This window comes from Dryobates pubescens, chromosome 1 (assembly GCF_014839835.1).
Source record: "Dryobates pubescens isolate bDryPub1 chromosome 1, bDryPub1.pri, whole genome shotgun sequence".
Taxonomy (NCBI): Eukaryota; Metazoa; Chordata; class Aves; order Piciformes; family Picidae; genus Dryobates; species Dryobates pubescens.
This window is the reverse complement of record NC_071612.1, coordinates 34947133-34964520: the sequence shown is the minus strand read 5'-3', so window position 1 is coordinate 34964520 and position 17388 is coordinate 34947133. Positions and strand designations below refer to the sequence as shown.

General features: G+C 43.0%; 1 protein-coding gene across 1 annotated transcript in view; it reads left to right on the top strand.

Moving 5' to 3' along the window:
* GRXCR1 (glutaredoxin and cysteine rich domain containing 1) overlaps nt 1–6849 on the top strand; it is a 61400-nt gene extending 54551 nt beyond the window's left edge. Inside the window, exons 3-4 of the mRNA XM_009910736.2 lie at nt 3421–3486; nt 6670–6849. Coding sequence (XP_009909038.2) covers nt 3421–3486; nt 6670–6849 — 246 coding nt within the window. The remainder of the gene's footprint in view (nt 1–3420; nt 3487–6669) is intronic.
* The last annotated feature ends 10539 nt before the right edge of the window (nt 6850–17388 follow it).

Sequence of the window (17388 nt, the reverse complement as noted above, 5' to 3'; positions counted from 1 at the left end):
TCTATGATTCTATGATCTCTAACAGATTTTAACAGAAGAGTCAGCACAAGCAAGGCTATCAGAGAAGGGCCACAAGGATGATCAGAGGGCTGGAGCATCTGTCCTATAGCACAGACTGAGAGAGTTGGGGCTGTTCAGTATGGAAAAGAGAAGGCTCCGAGGAGCTACCTTCTTGTGGCCTTCCCGTATCTGCAGGGGGCTACAAGAAAGCTGGGGAGGGACTTTTGAGGGTGTCAGGGAGTGATAGGACTGGGGGGGATGGAACAAAACTAGAAATGGATAGATTCAGATTGGATATTAGGAAGAAGTTCTTCCCCATGAGGGTGGTGAGAGACTGGCACAGGTTGCCCAGGGAGGTGAAAGAAGCCTCATCCCTGGAGGTTTTTGCAGCCAGGCTGGATGTGGCTGTGAGCAACCTGCTGTAGTGTGAGGTGTCCCTGCCCAAGGCAGGGGGTTTGGAACTAGACGATCCTTGAGGTCCCTTCCAACCCTAACAATTCCATGATTCTATGATCAGAGTCTCTGTCATCTTCTGTGACTAATTAACTATGACAAATAACCTTATAGTTGCTTCTTTTTATAAAAACTCTCTTTGAAATTGTATCTCTGTAAGAGCAGCATTCGCTGAAGAAGTGACACTTGTGTTCACTTAAACCTTCAGAGCTTGCTTTTTGGCTGAGATGAAAATCATAGAATGCATCAGGATGGAAGGAGAAGGGCAATGAGGCTGGTGATAGGCCACAAGCACAAACCGTAGGAAGAGAGGCTGAGGGAGCTGGGGTTGTTTAGCCTGGAGAAGAGGAGGCTCAGGGGAGACCTTATTGCTCTCTACAACTACCTGAAGGGAGGTTGTAGCCACGTGGGGGTTGGTCTCTTCTCCCAGGCACCCAGCACCAGAACAAGAGGACACAGTCTCAAGCTGCACCAGAGGAGGTTTAGGCTGGATGTTAGGAAGAAATTCTTCCCAGAAAGAGTAATTGGCCATTGGAATGTGCTGCCCAGGGAGGTGGTGGAGTCACCATCACTGCAGGTGTTCAAAAAAGGATTGGATGTAGCACTTGGAGCCATGGTTTAGTTGTCAGGTGGTATTAGGTATTAGGTATTAGGCTGGACTTGATGATCTCTGCGGTCTTTTCCAACCTTATTGATTCTATGATTCTGTGATCTTTTGCTAGATCAGGATGCTCAGGGCCCTGTCAAGTCTCACCTTGAATATCTCTGTGATTGGAGCCTCCACCATCTCCCTGGGCAACTTGTTCCAGTATTTCACTATGTTCTTTGGGAAGAATTTCACAAGTTATCACATAGAATGTCAAAAGTGGTTCCTTTTTTTTTTTTTTCTGTGCAAAGCTGGAGCAAAAAATGTTTTCTACAGGGAAATTAGCTTTACTAGGTTATCATACAAAATCCTGTTTAATATTGGGTGGCCCTTAGTTGTCTTTTTGGCTACACAATCGTAGCCTTGCTGCAGTTTCCAGCAAAGCACTGTGAATGTGTGTACACTAACATACACATTAGTGACTCATAGATGTTCCCTGTGCTCCCTGACAGCATTTTCTGCACTTCCCAGTAACAAGGAGAGTAGTGCTGTTGGGGGACTGGGGTTGAAAGCCCCTTTGGCTGATTGTGGGCAGATCAAATAATGGCTCATCAGAATGTGCCAGCATCCCACCACACCTCAGCTTTGTACCAGCATCCCACCACACCTCTGCTTTATACAAGCATCCCACCACACCTCAGCTTTGTACCAGCATCCCACCACACCTCTGCTTTATACAAGCATCCCACTACACCTCAGCTGTGTGCCAACATCCAACCATGCCTCAGCTGTGAGCCAACATTAGGAATATTTTCTTTACTGAAAGACTGGTCAGGCATTGGGATAGGTTACCCAGGGCAGTGGTGGAGTCACCATCCCTGGAGGTGATAAAAAAGTGTGTAGACATGGCACTTTGATATACATGGTTTAATGGCCATGGTGGTGTTAGATTGATGGTTGGACTCAATGACCATAGAGGTCTTTTTCAACCAAAACAATTCCATGTTTCTATGATTCTATTATCCTCTGACATCTCAGCCATGTACCAGCATCCCACCAGGCCACAGCTCTGTACCAACACCTCACTGCACCTCCCATCTTGTGCTGAAAGCAATCCCAAAGATGAAATTTAACAAAGTGGGCATGCAGAGACCGGCAAACTGGGGCAGTGCAATAGCATGAACCCACCACCTGATCTAGATGTGGCCAATCATCCTTGGCAATGGGTAAGGGCTGTGCAGATTCCTCTGTTTGTGTCTTTCCCCCATTTTTATTTAGTCATCCACTGATTAGAAGTGTCTGGTTTTGGTACTATATTTTTTGGTACTATTATTTGGTGAATTCAGTTACATAAGTGAAGTGGAAGCATTCAAATGGAATAGAATAGAATAGACCAGGTTGGAAGAGACCTTCAAGATCGTCGTGTCCAACCTATCATCCAACACCACCTAATCAACTAAACCATGCAACCAAGCACCCTATCAAGTCTCCTCCTAAACACCTCCAATGATGGTGACTCCACCACCTCCCCAGACAGTCCATTCCAATGGGCAATCACTCTAGGAAGACTTTCTTCCTAACATCTAGCCTAAACCTCCCCTGGTGCAGCTTGAGACTGTGTCCTCTTGTTCTGGTGCTGATTGCCTCCTTCTAATTAGAAGAAGAAGGAAAAAGAACCTTGACATCATCTTTGACACTAACTTTGTCTTCCATGACCTCACAGCATTTACATTCAGGAGGAAAAAAAAGAAAAATCACTTCAGTACCACCTCGGCTCAGATCACAGAACTCCTCAGATGCTTAATGCACTCTTAACTTATTATTATTCATCTTTGTGTCTGCCTTTAATGTTGTTACATTATTTTCATTATCTTTTCCTTTTGTTTTGGCCCTGCATTATATATTAGCTGTATTAGGTCTTAATTCAGTGCTCAGCTGGCAGAACACTTGAAATACAATTTCCTCCTCTCATTTTGCTGCATTCTCTGATGTGCTGTATATTTATCTCATTGCCAGTTTTGACACTGGAACTAGATATGGTTTGATTTGGTTTTGGTTTTCATTCTGTCAGGAAGCACACCCTGCAAAATAAAGGGAAAACATTCAGGATTTCCAAGCTGTGTCACCCTTTATTAAAGGCAATGTGATATGATCCCTGGTAATGAACTTCAGGCTCTCCTATCAGAACTGCAATTGGTTTCTCCTCTCCTTCCTCCTTTCCTGAGGTTGTCCTAATTGCAAAAGCCTTTCTGTGAGTCAAATGTATCTTCAGCCTGTTTAAATTTTCAAGACAAAATCTTCTAATCATCTCTGGGTTTGGTTTGTTTTCTTTTTTATTTTCATGGTGACCTGTTTGACCTTTTTCTTCTTCTTGCTAATAGGGTGCTGAGAAAATTTTACTAATGAATGAATCTGGGGACCTGCAGGATCTCTTAACCAAAATCGAGGTAATCTGTCTTTCTGCCAATAAATATAAGGAGTGCACATTGAATGTTTGTCACTGAGTAGATCTGATTTTTTAACCAGTTCCTTTGCTTCTGGTAGAAACTGTCAATCCCAAGTTCTTTCTCTGTGTTCCTCTGTGAATGAATGAATGATATCCCAGAGTCACAGCCCATTAAGCCTGAGAAAACATGGATGGTGATGACATCAATCAAAATGTCCACTCTCTTGGTTTTGCCACAGCAGAAGAGGAAAGTGATTTTAGCTTTTCTATAACTTAGAATCATAAAATCAATAAGGTTGGAAAAGACCTCAAAGATCATCAAGTCCAACCTGTCACCCAACACCTCATGACTACTAAAACATGGTACCAAGTGCAATGGCCAGTCCTCTCTTGAACACCTCCAGGGATGGTGACTCCACCACCTCCCTGGGCAGCACATTCCAATGGCTAACAGCTCTCTCTGTGAAGAACTTTCTTCTCACCTCCAGCCTAAATTTCCCCTGGCACAGCTTGAGACTGTGTCCTCTTGTTTTGGTGCTGGTTGCCTGGGAGAAGAGACCAACCTTCTCCTGAGTACTTCTGACATAATCATTGGTATTTACCTTTCACCATGCCCTAGGGGAGTCAGGCCTCTTGTGTGGATGCAGCACCACTTCCTTGTGTAGTGCTAGGAACCTGAACATCTGCATTCTCCAGGCTCCCTCATAGAGGTGGTTAAATCCCCATGCCTGGAGGTGTTTAAAAGATGCAATGATAGGGTGCTGAGGGACGTAGTTTAATGCCAGACCTGGTAGAGATACATAATGGTTGGACTTGATTATCTTAAAGGTCTTTTCCAACCAAAATGATTCTATGATTCCATGATTCTGGCTAGAAAGAAGGCTGGACATCTACAAAGTCTCCCCATGCTTACTATAAAGAATTTCTGTCTAATATCAAATCTAAATATGCCCCCTCATTCCCTCTCATTCTACACAACAAGCCCTTGTAAAAAGCCCCTTCCCGGTCTTCCTGTTGGCCCCCTTCAGGTACAATAAGTTCTCTCTGGAGCCTTCTTTTCTCCAGGCTGAATGACCCCAACTTTTGTAGCCTGTCCCTGTAGGGGAGGTGCTCCAGCCCATTGATATAATTATGTCATATGCAGCCTGTGATGGAACAAGAGGACACAAGAGGTATGACATTATATTGTGCTATTTCAGGAGATGAAAGGGTAGCAACACGCATGTGTGTGGTGCCAGAGCATGGAAAGCTCTTCTTGAATTTGTTTTGGAAACAAACAAGTTTAGGAAAGATGATGAGTTGCTGGAATGTGTCCAGAGAAGGGCAACGAAGCTACATTGTCTGTTTGGTCATAGAATCATAGAATTGTTAGGGTTGGAAGGGACCTCAAGGATCATCTAGTTCCAACCCCCCTGCCATGGGCAGGGACTCCTCATACAATAGCAGGTTGCTCACAGCCACATCCAGCCTGGCCTTCAAAACCTCCAGGGATGAGGCTTCCACCACCTCCCTGGGCAACCTGTGCCAGTGTCTCACCACCCTCAGGGGGAAGAACTTCTTCCTAACATCCAATCTTAATCTACCCATTTCTAGTTTTGCTCCAAACTTCTCTTGGTTACTCTATCTGCTAAGGTTTTGTAATTGAAAAAATAATATCCATTTTATGGAGAGGATTTTGACAGGATCAGAATCAAAGAGAATTTTACCTTCCATACCTTATACTACTCTTCTGTTTGTAAATTCAGGATCATTCCACAGGGCTGTTTAAGAGAGTGGTGAAATAAATGTCAGTATTGAGCAGAACTGAGATAACCATTTCTAGTTTTGTTCTATCCTCCCTAGTTCTCTCACTCCCTGACACCCTTAAAAGTCCCTCCCCAGCTTTCTTGTAGGCTCCCTTCAGATACTGGAAGGCCACAATAAGGTCAAAATTTGTGACTAGTGTTTTTTTAGTGGTGCAGAATTCTTCAGACTAAGTCTAGCAGGAATCACATGGATTTATTTTTTTTTGCTCTTTCTTTGTAAATAAATCTGCAAAGCTTTTATTCAACAGTGCTGTGGTAAGTACCCAGGGTGGTGCAGCTTTGATGTAGGACTTTAAGGCAATCATGAAACAAAATAGTGACATTTTCATTGAAATCTCTTCTTGTGTTCTCCATTGTCTTAAATCCAATACAAAATCAAGGAAAAGTATTGTTGTGTCCAGGAATTAAGGCAATTTAGTTACCCAAAGCCTTGCTTGCAGCAATTTTCTCCAGGTTGAGTATTGATGATCTTCCTTGTGCTTAACGCTTCAGGATTCCACACCCATATATGTGACTAAGCCCTTATTTCCTCAAGCACGACTTGTCAGAAGCTATGAATTGCTTTTTTGATGTGATCAACTCTAACTGTAATCAGAACAACATGTTCAGCATGAGCATGCAAAGGCTAAAAGAACATCCCTTAACACAGAGTGTAGAAACTACACTGCCAGCATCAACTGCCTAGAATTTAGATCCACTCTATTGCAATAACTCCCAGAACTGATCTAGACCTAGACTACATAGTTGAATAGTAGTTGAATGTGAGCCAGCAGTGTGCACAGGTGGCCAAGAAGGCCAGTGGCATCCTAGCCTGTATCAGGAATAGGGTGGCCAGCAGGAGCAGGGAAGTCATTGTGCCCTGTACTCAGCACTGGTTAGGCCACACCTTGAGTCCTATGTCCAGTTGTGGGCCCCTCAGTTTAGGAAAGATGTTAAGTTACTGGAATGTGTCCAGAGAAGGGCAACAAAGCTGGGGAGGGGTCTGGAGCACAGCCCTGTGAGGAGAGGCTGAGGGAGCTGGGGTTGCTTAGCCTGGAGAAGAGGAGGCTCAGGGGAGACCTTCTTGCTGGCTACAACTACCTGAAAGGAGGTTGTAGTCAGGTGGGGGTTGGTCTCTTCTCCCAGGATACCTGTGACAGAACAAGAGGACATAGTCTCAAGCTGCACCAGGGGAGGTTTAGGCTGGATGTTAGGAAGAAGTTCTTCCCGGCAAGAGAGATTGGCCATTGGAATGTGCTGCCCAGGGAGGTGGTGGAGTCACCATCACTGGAGGTGTTTAGGAAGAGCTCAGCTCTCCTGGAGCTCTCACTTTCCTAGACCTTGTGTGGATTACCCTGTGAGGTGACATTTTTGTCTTTCTCCTATTCTTCTTTGAGCAGAGAGTCCAGCACCCCCATGAGTGCCTCTCCTGCGGGGGCTTTGGTTTCCTGCCGTGCTCAGCGTGCCATGGGAGCAAGATGTCTCTGTTTCGGAACTGCTTTACGGACTCGTTCAAAGCCCTCAAGTGCACCGCCTGCAACGAGAACGGGCTACAGCGCTGCCAGAGCTGTGCGGGATAAGAGGCACACCTCCACCTCTACAAACTGATTTTATGGTACTGCACCAGTTTGTAATAGGATTTTTTTTTTTGCTTTGTTTTTGTAAAATGAATCTGTTTATCCACTTCAGTCAATAAAATAAAAGAAAAAGATCCATTTGTAGCATATTTCTGCTGGTTTGATCATTTGAGCTGTTTAGAATCATGGAATCAATATGGTTGGAAAAGACCTCAAAGATCATCAAGTCCAGCCTGTCACCCAGCACCCCATGACTACTAAACCATGGCTTCAAGTGCCACATCCAATCCTGTCTTGAACACCTCCAGGGATGGTGACTCCACCAACTCCCTGGGCAGCACATTCCCATGGCTAACAACTCCCTCTGGGAAGAACTTTATCCTCACCTCAAGCCTAAACCTCCCCCAGTGCAGCTTGAGACTGTGTCCTCTTATTCTGGTGCTGATTGCCTGGGAGAAGAGACCAACCCCCACCTGGCTACAACCTCCCTTCAGGTAGTTATAGAGAGCAGTAAGGTCTCCCCTGAGTCTCCTCTTCTCCAGCCTCACAACCCCAGGTCCCTCAGCCTTTCCTCATAAGGCTTTTGTTGGAGGCCTCTCCCCAGCCTCATTGTCCCTCTCTGGACATGTTCAAGTGTCTCAATGTCCTTCTTAAATTGAGGGGCACAGAACTGGACAACAGTACTCACACTTACACTTGGTTTGTTACCATTTCATGAGCTCTGAAATGTATTTTTCTGCGTTCTTTATGGAGAGGGTTGTAGCCTGCAAAACCTAGTGTATTATTGGCCTTTTGGATGTGAAGTCTTCCCTTTTCTCTACAGGGAATCATCTAGGGGATTTCTGAGGGATTTACACAAAAATGAAACGCAACCTTCAGATTATTGAGTAGCTGCTGCTTTCAAGAGCAATAAGAATAAAGATTTTGTGATGTGAAGTAGCCCAAGACCATTCCACTTTGCACTGCCCTGAAAATTCGCAGCGGGAATTCTAAATGGCACCAGAAGAACAGAAACATTTCTTAAAAGTGCCATGGATCAGCTTTCTTTGGTAGTACTTCTTTGCCTTTGCTACTAATTCAATGCTGTTAGATAAAGTTATATTTTCATAGAATCATAGCATCATAGAATCATAGAGTCATAGAATCACAGAATCATAGAATCATAGAGTCATAGAATCACAGAGTCATAGAATCATAGAATCACAGAATCAACCATGTTGGAAAAGACCTCAGAGATCATCAAGTCCAACCTATTACCTAATATCTCATGACAACTAAACCATGGCTCCAAGTGCCATATCCAATCCTTTTTTGAACACCTCCAGGGATGGTGACTCCACCACCTCCCTGGGCAGCACATTCCAATGGCCAATCTCTCTGTGAAGAACTTTCTCCTCACCTAGAGCCTAAACTTCCCCAGGCACAGCTTGAGGCTGTGTCCTCTTGTTCTGGTGCTGGTTGTCTGGGAGAAGAGACCAGCCCCCACCTACAGCCTCCCTTCAGGTAGTTGTAGACAGCAATAAGGTCTTCCCTGAGCCTCCTCTTCTCCAGGCTAAACAACCCCCAGCTCCCTCAGCCTAACAGCATGTGTTGATAACCACTGTTGTATTACCTCAGAGCTTTAGGATCCTACATATCACTGTAGATCTTACTAGTGGTCAAGTGAGAACACCAGATAGCTTTAAAAAGTGTGTGTATAAAGTAACTGAGAATGAGATTTCTGCTTTTACAGCTTAGTAACTGTTGTGGTTTGACAGCTAGCCTGGTGTGAGTATTTCAGGACATCTGTTCTCTCCAGGAGAGCCACTGGTCTCTGCCCAGACAACTTCAGCACTCTATACACCTCTGTGATTTTTGGTGAGTTTCCCAAACACAAGCCCAAGAGAATTAGTGAGTGAGATTGTGAATGGATTGTAGTTTCTCCACATTGAATAGATTCCCTTTTGGAACTGCATTAACATTCATGCACTTCCACAGACTACTTTTTAACAGGGTACTTTAGTGTACCACCTCCTTCTGCTTATGTTGATGTTGCACCTCTTCCTCCTGCTCCTGCTGTCAGTTTGTACTGGCAAAAACAGTACAGAGGTTTAGCAGCTGGTTGAAATTAGTGTTGGCTAGAAAAGGGCTCCCATGGTAGGCATTTCATCCTGCCCAAACTGCTTTAGCAAATGTTAAGCCACTGCTTACTCTGGAGGTGGACCACATTTTCTTTCTCTCTTCCCACAGCAACCTTCCTCAATTTGCCTGTGATTGGATGCTCCTCCGTCCTTCTAGTGTTTCAGACACAGCACACAGCTGTGGTACAAAGCAGGATAGCTACAGCTGCACAAAACTTGGCTTTCAAAGACCCCCTTCTGATAACATTGTGTTTCCTGATGCTTGCAGACAACAACTTTTCCTCCACTTCTGCTCTGCTTGCTGTGTCTAGAGGTGGTAGATGGTGCTGAAGAGTTGGGCAGGTTGGGGTAACTTATCTTTTTGAGTATTTGACACTAAGGGACTTATGCATATTCTATGAGATGTTGAATGTGGAGGCATGAACATGCCTTTAAGGTCCTGCTCTTACAGCTTCCATAGTGATGCTCAGGACTGCCTGGATCTTCTGCATAACATGACAGGGATTATATTTTCTACAGAGGCCATTCACAATTCTTAGCAGCACCCCAGATATAAAATTCTGAATTGCAGATGTGCTCAGCTTGTTACTGCATACATAAAAAGAAAAGAAAGGAAATCAGCCCCCTTCTTTTATTTATTGCTGTCACACAACCTCCATTTCTGCCTAATATTACAGTCCAGACTGGTATGGCAGGGAGTGAAGTGTAGCATAAAGCGGAATACTGATGCCTAGAGTGTCAGCATTTCCGCTGGATGTGGCTCTGAGCAACGTGATAGGATAGGATAGGATAGGATAGGATAGGATAGGATAGGATAGGATGGGATAGGATAGGATGGGATGGGATAGGATAGGATGGTATAGGATAGGATAGGATAGAATAGAATAGAATAGAATAGAATAGAATAGAATAGAATAGAATAGAATAGAATAGAATAGAATTAACCAGGTTGGAAAATACCTCATTGACATCATTGAGTCCAACCTATCATCCTATGTAGTGTGAGGGGTCCCTGCCCATGTCATGGGGGGTTGGAACTAGATGATCCTTGAGGTCCCCTCCAACCCTAACAATTCTGTGATTTCCTAGGATGGATGTTAGGAAGAACTTCCCAGCAAAAGAGATTGGCCATTGGAATAGGCTGCCCAGGGAGGTGGTGGAGTCACCATCACTGGAGGTGTTTAGGAAGAGACTGGATGAAACACTTGGTGCCATGGTTTAGTTGATTAGATGGTGCTGGGTGGTAGGTTGGACTCGATGATCTCAAAGGTCTTTTCCAACCTGGTTAATTCTATTTCTATTCTATTCTATTCTATTCTATTCTATTCTATTCTATTCTATTCTATTCTATTCTATTCTATTCTATTCTATCCTATAGTAAGAAATGTCTATAGTAGGAAATAAATTTTCCTGACCTGAGTTTTACAACTTTTCCTGAGCAAATGCATATTGAAGGCACTTCAAGTACTTTTCCCAGCTATTGCATTTGTCTTATTGCATTAAAATTGATTTGAATCACTTAGCCTGGGATACATTATATGATCGTGGAAGCATCCAACAGGAAACTTCTATGCCCTAAATAATTTAGGAAGAAGAAGAATAATAAGAATTTAAATTGCTTAGCTTACTTTAAATAATTTAGAGAAAATAGTAAAGGACATTATAACCCAGCAATAATTTGAACACAAAGAATTATTAGAAATAAATCTGTGTATTTAATCCTAATTTTCTTTCTTCTTTCATTAGTTTGCTTAGGGGTGATGACTCAGGAAATAATTGCATTATAGGGCTGTGGAAAAAACCCTAAATAAACAATATGTTGAAGTTTAAGCTTCTTCAGATTGGATGTTAGGAAGAAGTTCTTCCCCATGAGGGTGGTGAGACACTGGCACAGGTTGCCCAGGCAGGTGGTGGAAGCCTCATCCCTGGAGGTTTTTAAGGCCAGGTTGGATGTGGCTCTGAGCAATCTGATGTGGTGTGAGGTGTCCCTGCCCATTGCAGGGGGTTTGGAACTGGCTGATCCTTGAGGTCCCATCCAACCCTAACAATTCTATGATTCTGTGATTCTTAGAATCATAGAATCAACCACGTTGGAAAAGACCTGTGAGATCATCAAGTCCAACCTATTACCTAATACCTCATGACAACTAAACTATGGCTTCAAGTGCCACATCCAATCCTTTGTTGAACACCTCCAGGGATGGTGACTCCACCACCTCCCTGGGCAGCACATTCCAATGGCCAATCTCTCTTGCTGGGAAGAACTTCTTCCTGACATCCAGCCTAAACCTCCCCTGGCACAGCTTGAGACTGTGTTCTCTCTTTCTGTCACAGGTTTCCTGGGAGAAGAGACCAACCCCCACCTGGCTACAACCTCCTTTCACGGAGTTGTAGAGAGCAAGAAGGTCTCCCCTGAGCCTTCTCTCCAGGCTAAGCAACCCCAGCTCCCTCAGCCTCTCCTCATAGGGCTGTGCTCCAGACCTCTCACCAGCCTCGTTGCCAATGTCTGAAACTTTGTAGAAGTTCTAGACTCTGTCTTACTCCCAAAGGTCATTTGCACATTAATTTTCTCCATCTTATGGCATGTGGCAATATCACTCAACAAGTCAGTGATGTTCTACTCCAGTAAAACACTTCCAAAGCTGTGGGCTGATAGATTTAAACCTTATCCATCAATTGCGCTGCACTGCCAATGAGCGCTTTATACTGCCTCAAGGATCTAATCAGAGAGGCAGGAAACAAGATCAATACCTCAGTCTGCAAAATTAAAGGACTCAGTAAAAACATGTCTTTTTTAATTGCTATTATTAATAAATATATGCACAACTATAATAAACAGTCATCATTACCTTTATATTTGAGGTATTGCAATAATTGCTTTTAGGGTTACAGGAAAATGCTGAAAATGCTGCTGCCTCTCATTACAGCTTGATGCTAATAGCTGCTGCTGATAGATTTTGCTTCTCATCATAATCACAGAATAAAATTTACTAGCGTACTGTCAAAGAACAGGAATGTACTTTTGAATGTAAGCAGAAAATTATGATTATCATTATTATTCTTTCCCTCCATCAGTTAGGTTCTCAGGGGAAGGAAGAACAAGGAGAACAATCTGTTACCAGTTTGGGACAAAATGATCCTAAATTGATCAATCTTTTCTCACAGTTTCACCCAAATGTTCACATCTTGTATCAAAGAAAAGTTAACAAAACCCTCTCCTCTTTTTGTAGCTACCATATCTGATCTTCCAGGACATCCTTCACGAGCACTATGGTTCCAAAAGCCCTGTACTGTTTTTCCACCTTGATTCTCCACTCCTTTATCAGGTCTATGGTAGTAATAAGTCTTTCCTACTGCAGCCTATTCTTCTTGCACAGCATCTAATACTCAATAATGCCCAATATGTCATGATACAGTTTATGCTTCCCATCAGCCAACTTGGTATCTCTACTTATTGTAGGATTTATAGCCTTGGGGCCTAGCCACATATCCTATTGTCCTGTCTTGGGGATTTCCTACCATCTTTCTTAGCTGTGCTATAACTTATGGTCCAGAATACTTTGTTATACCATGACATGGTTTTGGAATTTGATCCCAGTTTCTCTGTTTCATTTTCTCTCCCTCAAACAGTTTATCCTCTCTGCTTAATAAAGGTAGTTTATACCATCCTGCTATCCTAAATCCTTGGCTGGTGTCAGCCTTTGACTTCCACTTCTCCTGTCAGCCAGCCTGAGTAGCTATTAACCTCTTGTAAAGAGCTGTCTTCATCCAACATGGGACTGCATAAAGCCAAAGTACCCTCTCTCTCTCCCCATATATATATACACACATATATATATGTATATATGTATATGTATATATGTATATGTATATATATATACACACACATATATGTATATATATGTATATATATGTATATACACATATATATGTGTGTATAGATATATATACACATATATATATGTGTGTATATATATATATATATATATATATATATATATATATATATATATATATATATATATATATATGGAGGTTTATACGTCACAGGATCACAGGATGTCGGGGGTTGGAAGGGACCTGAAGAGATCATCGAGTCAAATCCCTCTGCCAGAGCAGGACCATACAATCTAGCACAGGTCACATGGGAACACATCCAGACAGGCCTTGAAAGTCTCCAGAGAAGGAGACTTCACAACCTCTCTGGGCAGCCTGTTCCAGTGCTCTGTGATCCTTACAGTAAAGAAGTTCCCCCTTGTGTTGCAGTGGAACCTCCTGTGCTGCAGCTTACATCCATTGCTTCTTGTCCTATCCCATGGAGCAAGTGAGCAGAGCCTGTCCCCTCCCCCCTGACCCCTAGCCCTCAGATATTTATAAACATTGATTACATCCCCTCTCAGTCTTCCCTTCTCCAGACTAAAAAGCCCCAGGGCTCTCAGCCTCTCCTCATAAGGCAGTGCTCCAGTCCCCTAATCACATATATGGAGGTTTATATGTATATATATATGGAGGGTTTTTGGTTAGTTTGTTTTGACTTCACAGTGAGCTTTATCTTCATGAATTTAACTAAATCCCCAAAGCACTTTTTTATTATTTTTTTTTCTCCCAATGTGGCATTTCATTCTGATAATGACAATAACAACTGCAACTTGACACAAGAATTCTTGGCTGTGAATCTGAATGGATTTCAGAATCAGCACAAGAATTCTGAATTGTAAGACACGTTAAATCTACCATCCCTGTTTTAACACCTCTGCTTGCCTCAGGGGCACTGAGGGAGAGGAAATTAATCTGAATCATAGAATCATAGAATCAATAAGGTTGGAAAAGACCTCAGAGATCATCAAGTCCAACCTGTCACCAAACACCTCCTGACAACTAAACCATAGCCTCAAGTGCCACATCAAAACCCCTCTTGAACACCTCCAGGGACAGTGACTCCACCACCTCTCTGGGCAGCACATTCCAATGGCCAACAACTCTTTCTGTGAAGAACTTTCTCCTCACCTCCAGCCTAAACCTCCCCTTGCATAGCTTGAGACTGTGTCCTCTTGTTCTGGTGCTGGTTGCCTGGGAGAACCTCCAGATAAAAGCAATCTTTGCTGATGCTGAGATTCATGTAGATGTTTTCAGGAAGAGATTGGAATACACTCAGTCTTCTAACCATAAAAAAAAAAGTAATATTTGAAGTATTTCATAGAATCATAGAATCAACCAGGTTGGAAAAGACCTCAGATATCATCAAGTCCAACCTATTACCTAGTACCTAACACTTCATGACAACTAAACCATGGCACCAAGTGCCTCATGCAGACACCTCTATGGATGGTGACTCCACCACCTCCCTGGGCAGCACATTCCAATGGCAAATTACACTTATTGATTCTATGATTCTATTGACCATACACTGGAAAAAGTCTTATCCCTGAAGGACCTCTATTACCTTAATTGCAAGGGAAGGAGCTTAATGATGACACATTCATTAGCTGGATACTGCTTCTAATTGATAGAAAAATAACAGCCACCTTTCATGGATGAAAGGTGTTTATGTGTTTTTATATTAAATAAAATCAACCAAATTAGAGACTATTAGCTAACTTCATTTTACCTTCCTACTCTCATGCACTTTTGTTCTAGGCCTTGAGATATCTGCAATCTGTTCAGAATGTTTTCTTTCATCTGAAGGCAGATTATGAAAAAATAGAAGTGTTAATTACCACAAGTGACATCAGTTATTCACTGGGGAAAAAAAACACATACACAGCTTAAAACAAAACTCAGAAAAATAAAGCCTCATTGTCCTTCCTCTGTTTCTGAAGAAAAAGAATACAAACCCTTGCACAGAATGCAGAATTAACCAGGTTGGAAAAGACCTTCGAGATCATCAAGTCCAACCTATCACCCAACACCACCTAATCAACTATCACCTATCACTTAATCACCTATCACACATCATCATTTAATCGTCTATCATCCATCTAATCGTTTAATCAACTAAACCATGGCACTAAGTGCCTCATCCAGTCTCTTCCTAAACACCGCCAGTGATGGTGACTCCACCACCTCCCTGGGCAGCACATTCCAATGTCCAGTCTCTCTTTCTGTGAAGAATTTCTCCCTAACATCTCACTGTCCTCAGCAATTTGCTTTGCTAGCCTCACAGTTCCAAGTGTGGCAACTCTTATTTTTGTTGCTGAACAAGATCAAAGCTGTGCTTGGAAGCACCTTTCCTTGGCACCACATTTATGACTTGTTCTAGACTTTACCAAACCAATATCAGTTATTCTAATAGCTAAACAATCAGCATCATTGGGAGTGCAAATAATTCCTATTAACTTGGATCCTACAGTATAAAAATAATCTTGCATTAACATTTCTGTAGAGGTGTCTGTCTGTCTATCCATCTATCTGTGTATCTAATCTATTATCTATCTATCTATCTATCTATCTGTCTTCCTATCTATCTATTATCTATATATCTATCATCTATCTATCCATATATCTGTGTCTACTTATCTATCTACCTATCAATCTATCTTTGTATCTATCATCTGTTTGTCTATCTATATATCTATATGTCTATCTATCTATCTGTCCATCTATATGTCAGTCTGTCTATCTATGTGTCTATCTATCATCTGTCTATCTATCTATCTGTCTATCTATCTACTTATCTACCTGTCTGCCTATCTAACTATCGTCTGTCTATCATCTATCTAATCTATTATCTATCTATCTATCTATCTATCTATCTATCTATCTATCTATCTATCCATCTGTCAGAGTGGCTGGAGAGCAGCCAGGCAGAGAGAGACCTGGGGGTACTGGTTGATGGTAGGCTGAACATGAGGCAGCAGTGTGCACAGGTGGCCAAGAAAGCAAATGGCATTCTGGCCTGCATCAGGAATAGTGTGGCCAGCAGGAGCAGGGAAGTCATTGTGGCCCTGTACTCAGCACTGGTTAGGCCACACCTTGAGTCCTGTGTCCAGTTCTGGGCCCCTCAGTGTAGGAAAGATGTTGAGATGTTGGAACATGTCCAGAGAAGGGCAACGAAGCCCTTATTATTATTATCAGCAGCAGCAGCTAGCCAACTGAGGCTTAAGTGCTTCTCGTAGAATCACAAAAACATAGAATCATAGAATTGTTGGAGTTGGAAGGGACCTCAAGGAGCATCCAGTTCCAGCTGCCCTGGCAATGGGCAGGGACACATCACACTGGATCAGGTTGCTCAGAGCCACATCCAGCCTTCTAGGCTTCCACCACCTCCCTGAACAGCCTGTGCCATCCAATCTGAATCTACCCATTTCTAGTTTTGTTCCATTCCTCCCAGTCTTGTCACTCCCTGACACCCTAAAAACTCCCTCCCCAGCTTTCTTGTAAGTCCCCTTCAAATTCTGGAAGGCCACAAGAAGGTCACCTCAGAGCCTTCTCTTCTCCAGACTGAACAGCCCCAACTCCCTCAGTCTGTCCTCATAGGAGAGCAGCTTCAGCCCTCTGCCCTTCTCCGGACACCTTCCAGCACCTCCAGACCCTTCCTATAATATCCTCAGGGAGAATTCCCAGGAGCTGAGCTGCTCTCTCACATAAAGGGAAACCCCTCTGACTTGTTTTCTCATCCTGTCCTTCCTAAAGGGTTTAATCTTCCATTCAAGCCTCCAGTCATGGGAGACATCCCACCATGTCTTTGCGATCCCAGCAAGATTGTAGCCCTGCTGGTGCAAAATGACATCTGACTCATCATCTTTATTCCCCATACTGCCTCCTTTAGCTTGCAAGCACATCAGAGAGGCACCCCAGCATTGAGTTCCTGGAGAGGGTTGAGGGGATTATGTTGTACCCAGATTTTCCTAGTAGGGGAATACAAGAGATTGGTTACTCCCAGGTAAGAAGGAAAGCATATGGGCATTCTGCCACTAACTCCAAAAGAACAGATTTGATTTTGAAATGGAAATGATGATTATTTGCAATGTACTGCAGGAGTTAACAGGCTTGAAGAAAGTGAAAAGTAAAATAAAAAACAAACAAAGAAACTCCAACTGTCCAAAGCTGAGGATGATATTTTCTTCCCACTTCTTGTAGCCTCATTTGACAAATCCAGGTCTACTGCCAGAGCTGCTGAGTGCCTTTAGCTTGAGCATCATTTGAAGGATCTCTTGAAGCACCTCACACAAGTTGTTCAAAGTGAAGACGTAAGAGAGCTGAAGTGCTTTCATTTGTTTTCTTGCTGATGTACATTAGGAAAGGCTGAGAGACCTGGGGCTCTCTGGCCTAGAAATGAGAAGGCTGAGAGGGGATCTTCTCAATGATGATGATTATCTAAAGGGTGGAGGTCATGAGGATGAGGCTGGACTCTTTTCAGTGGTGGCCAGTGATAAGACAAGGGGCAATGGGTGCAAATTAGAACACAGGAGGTTTCAGCTGA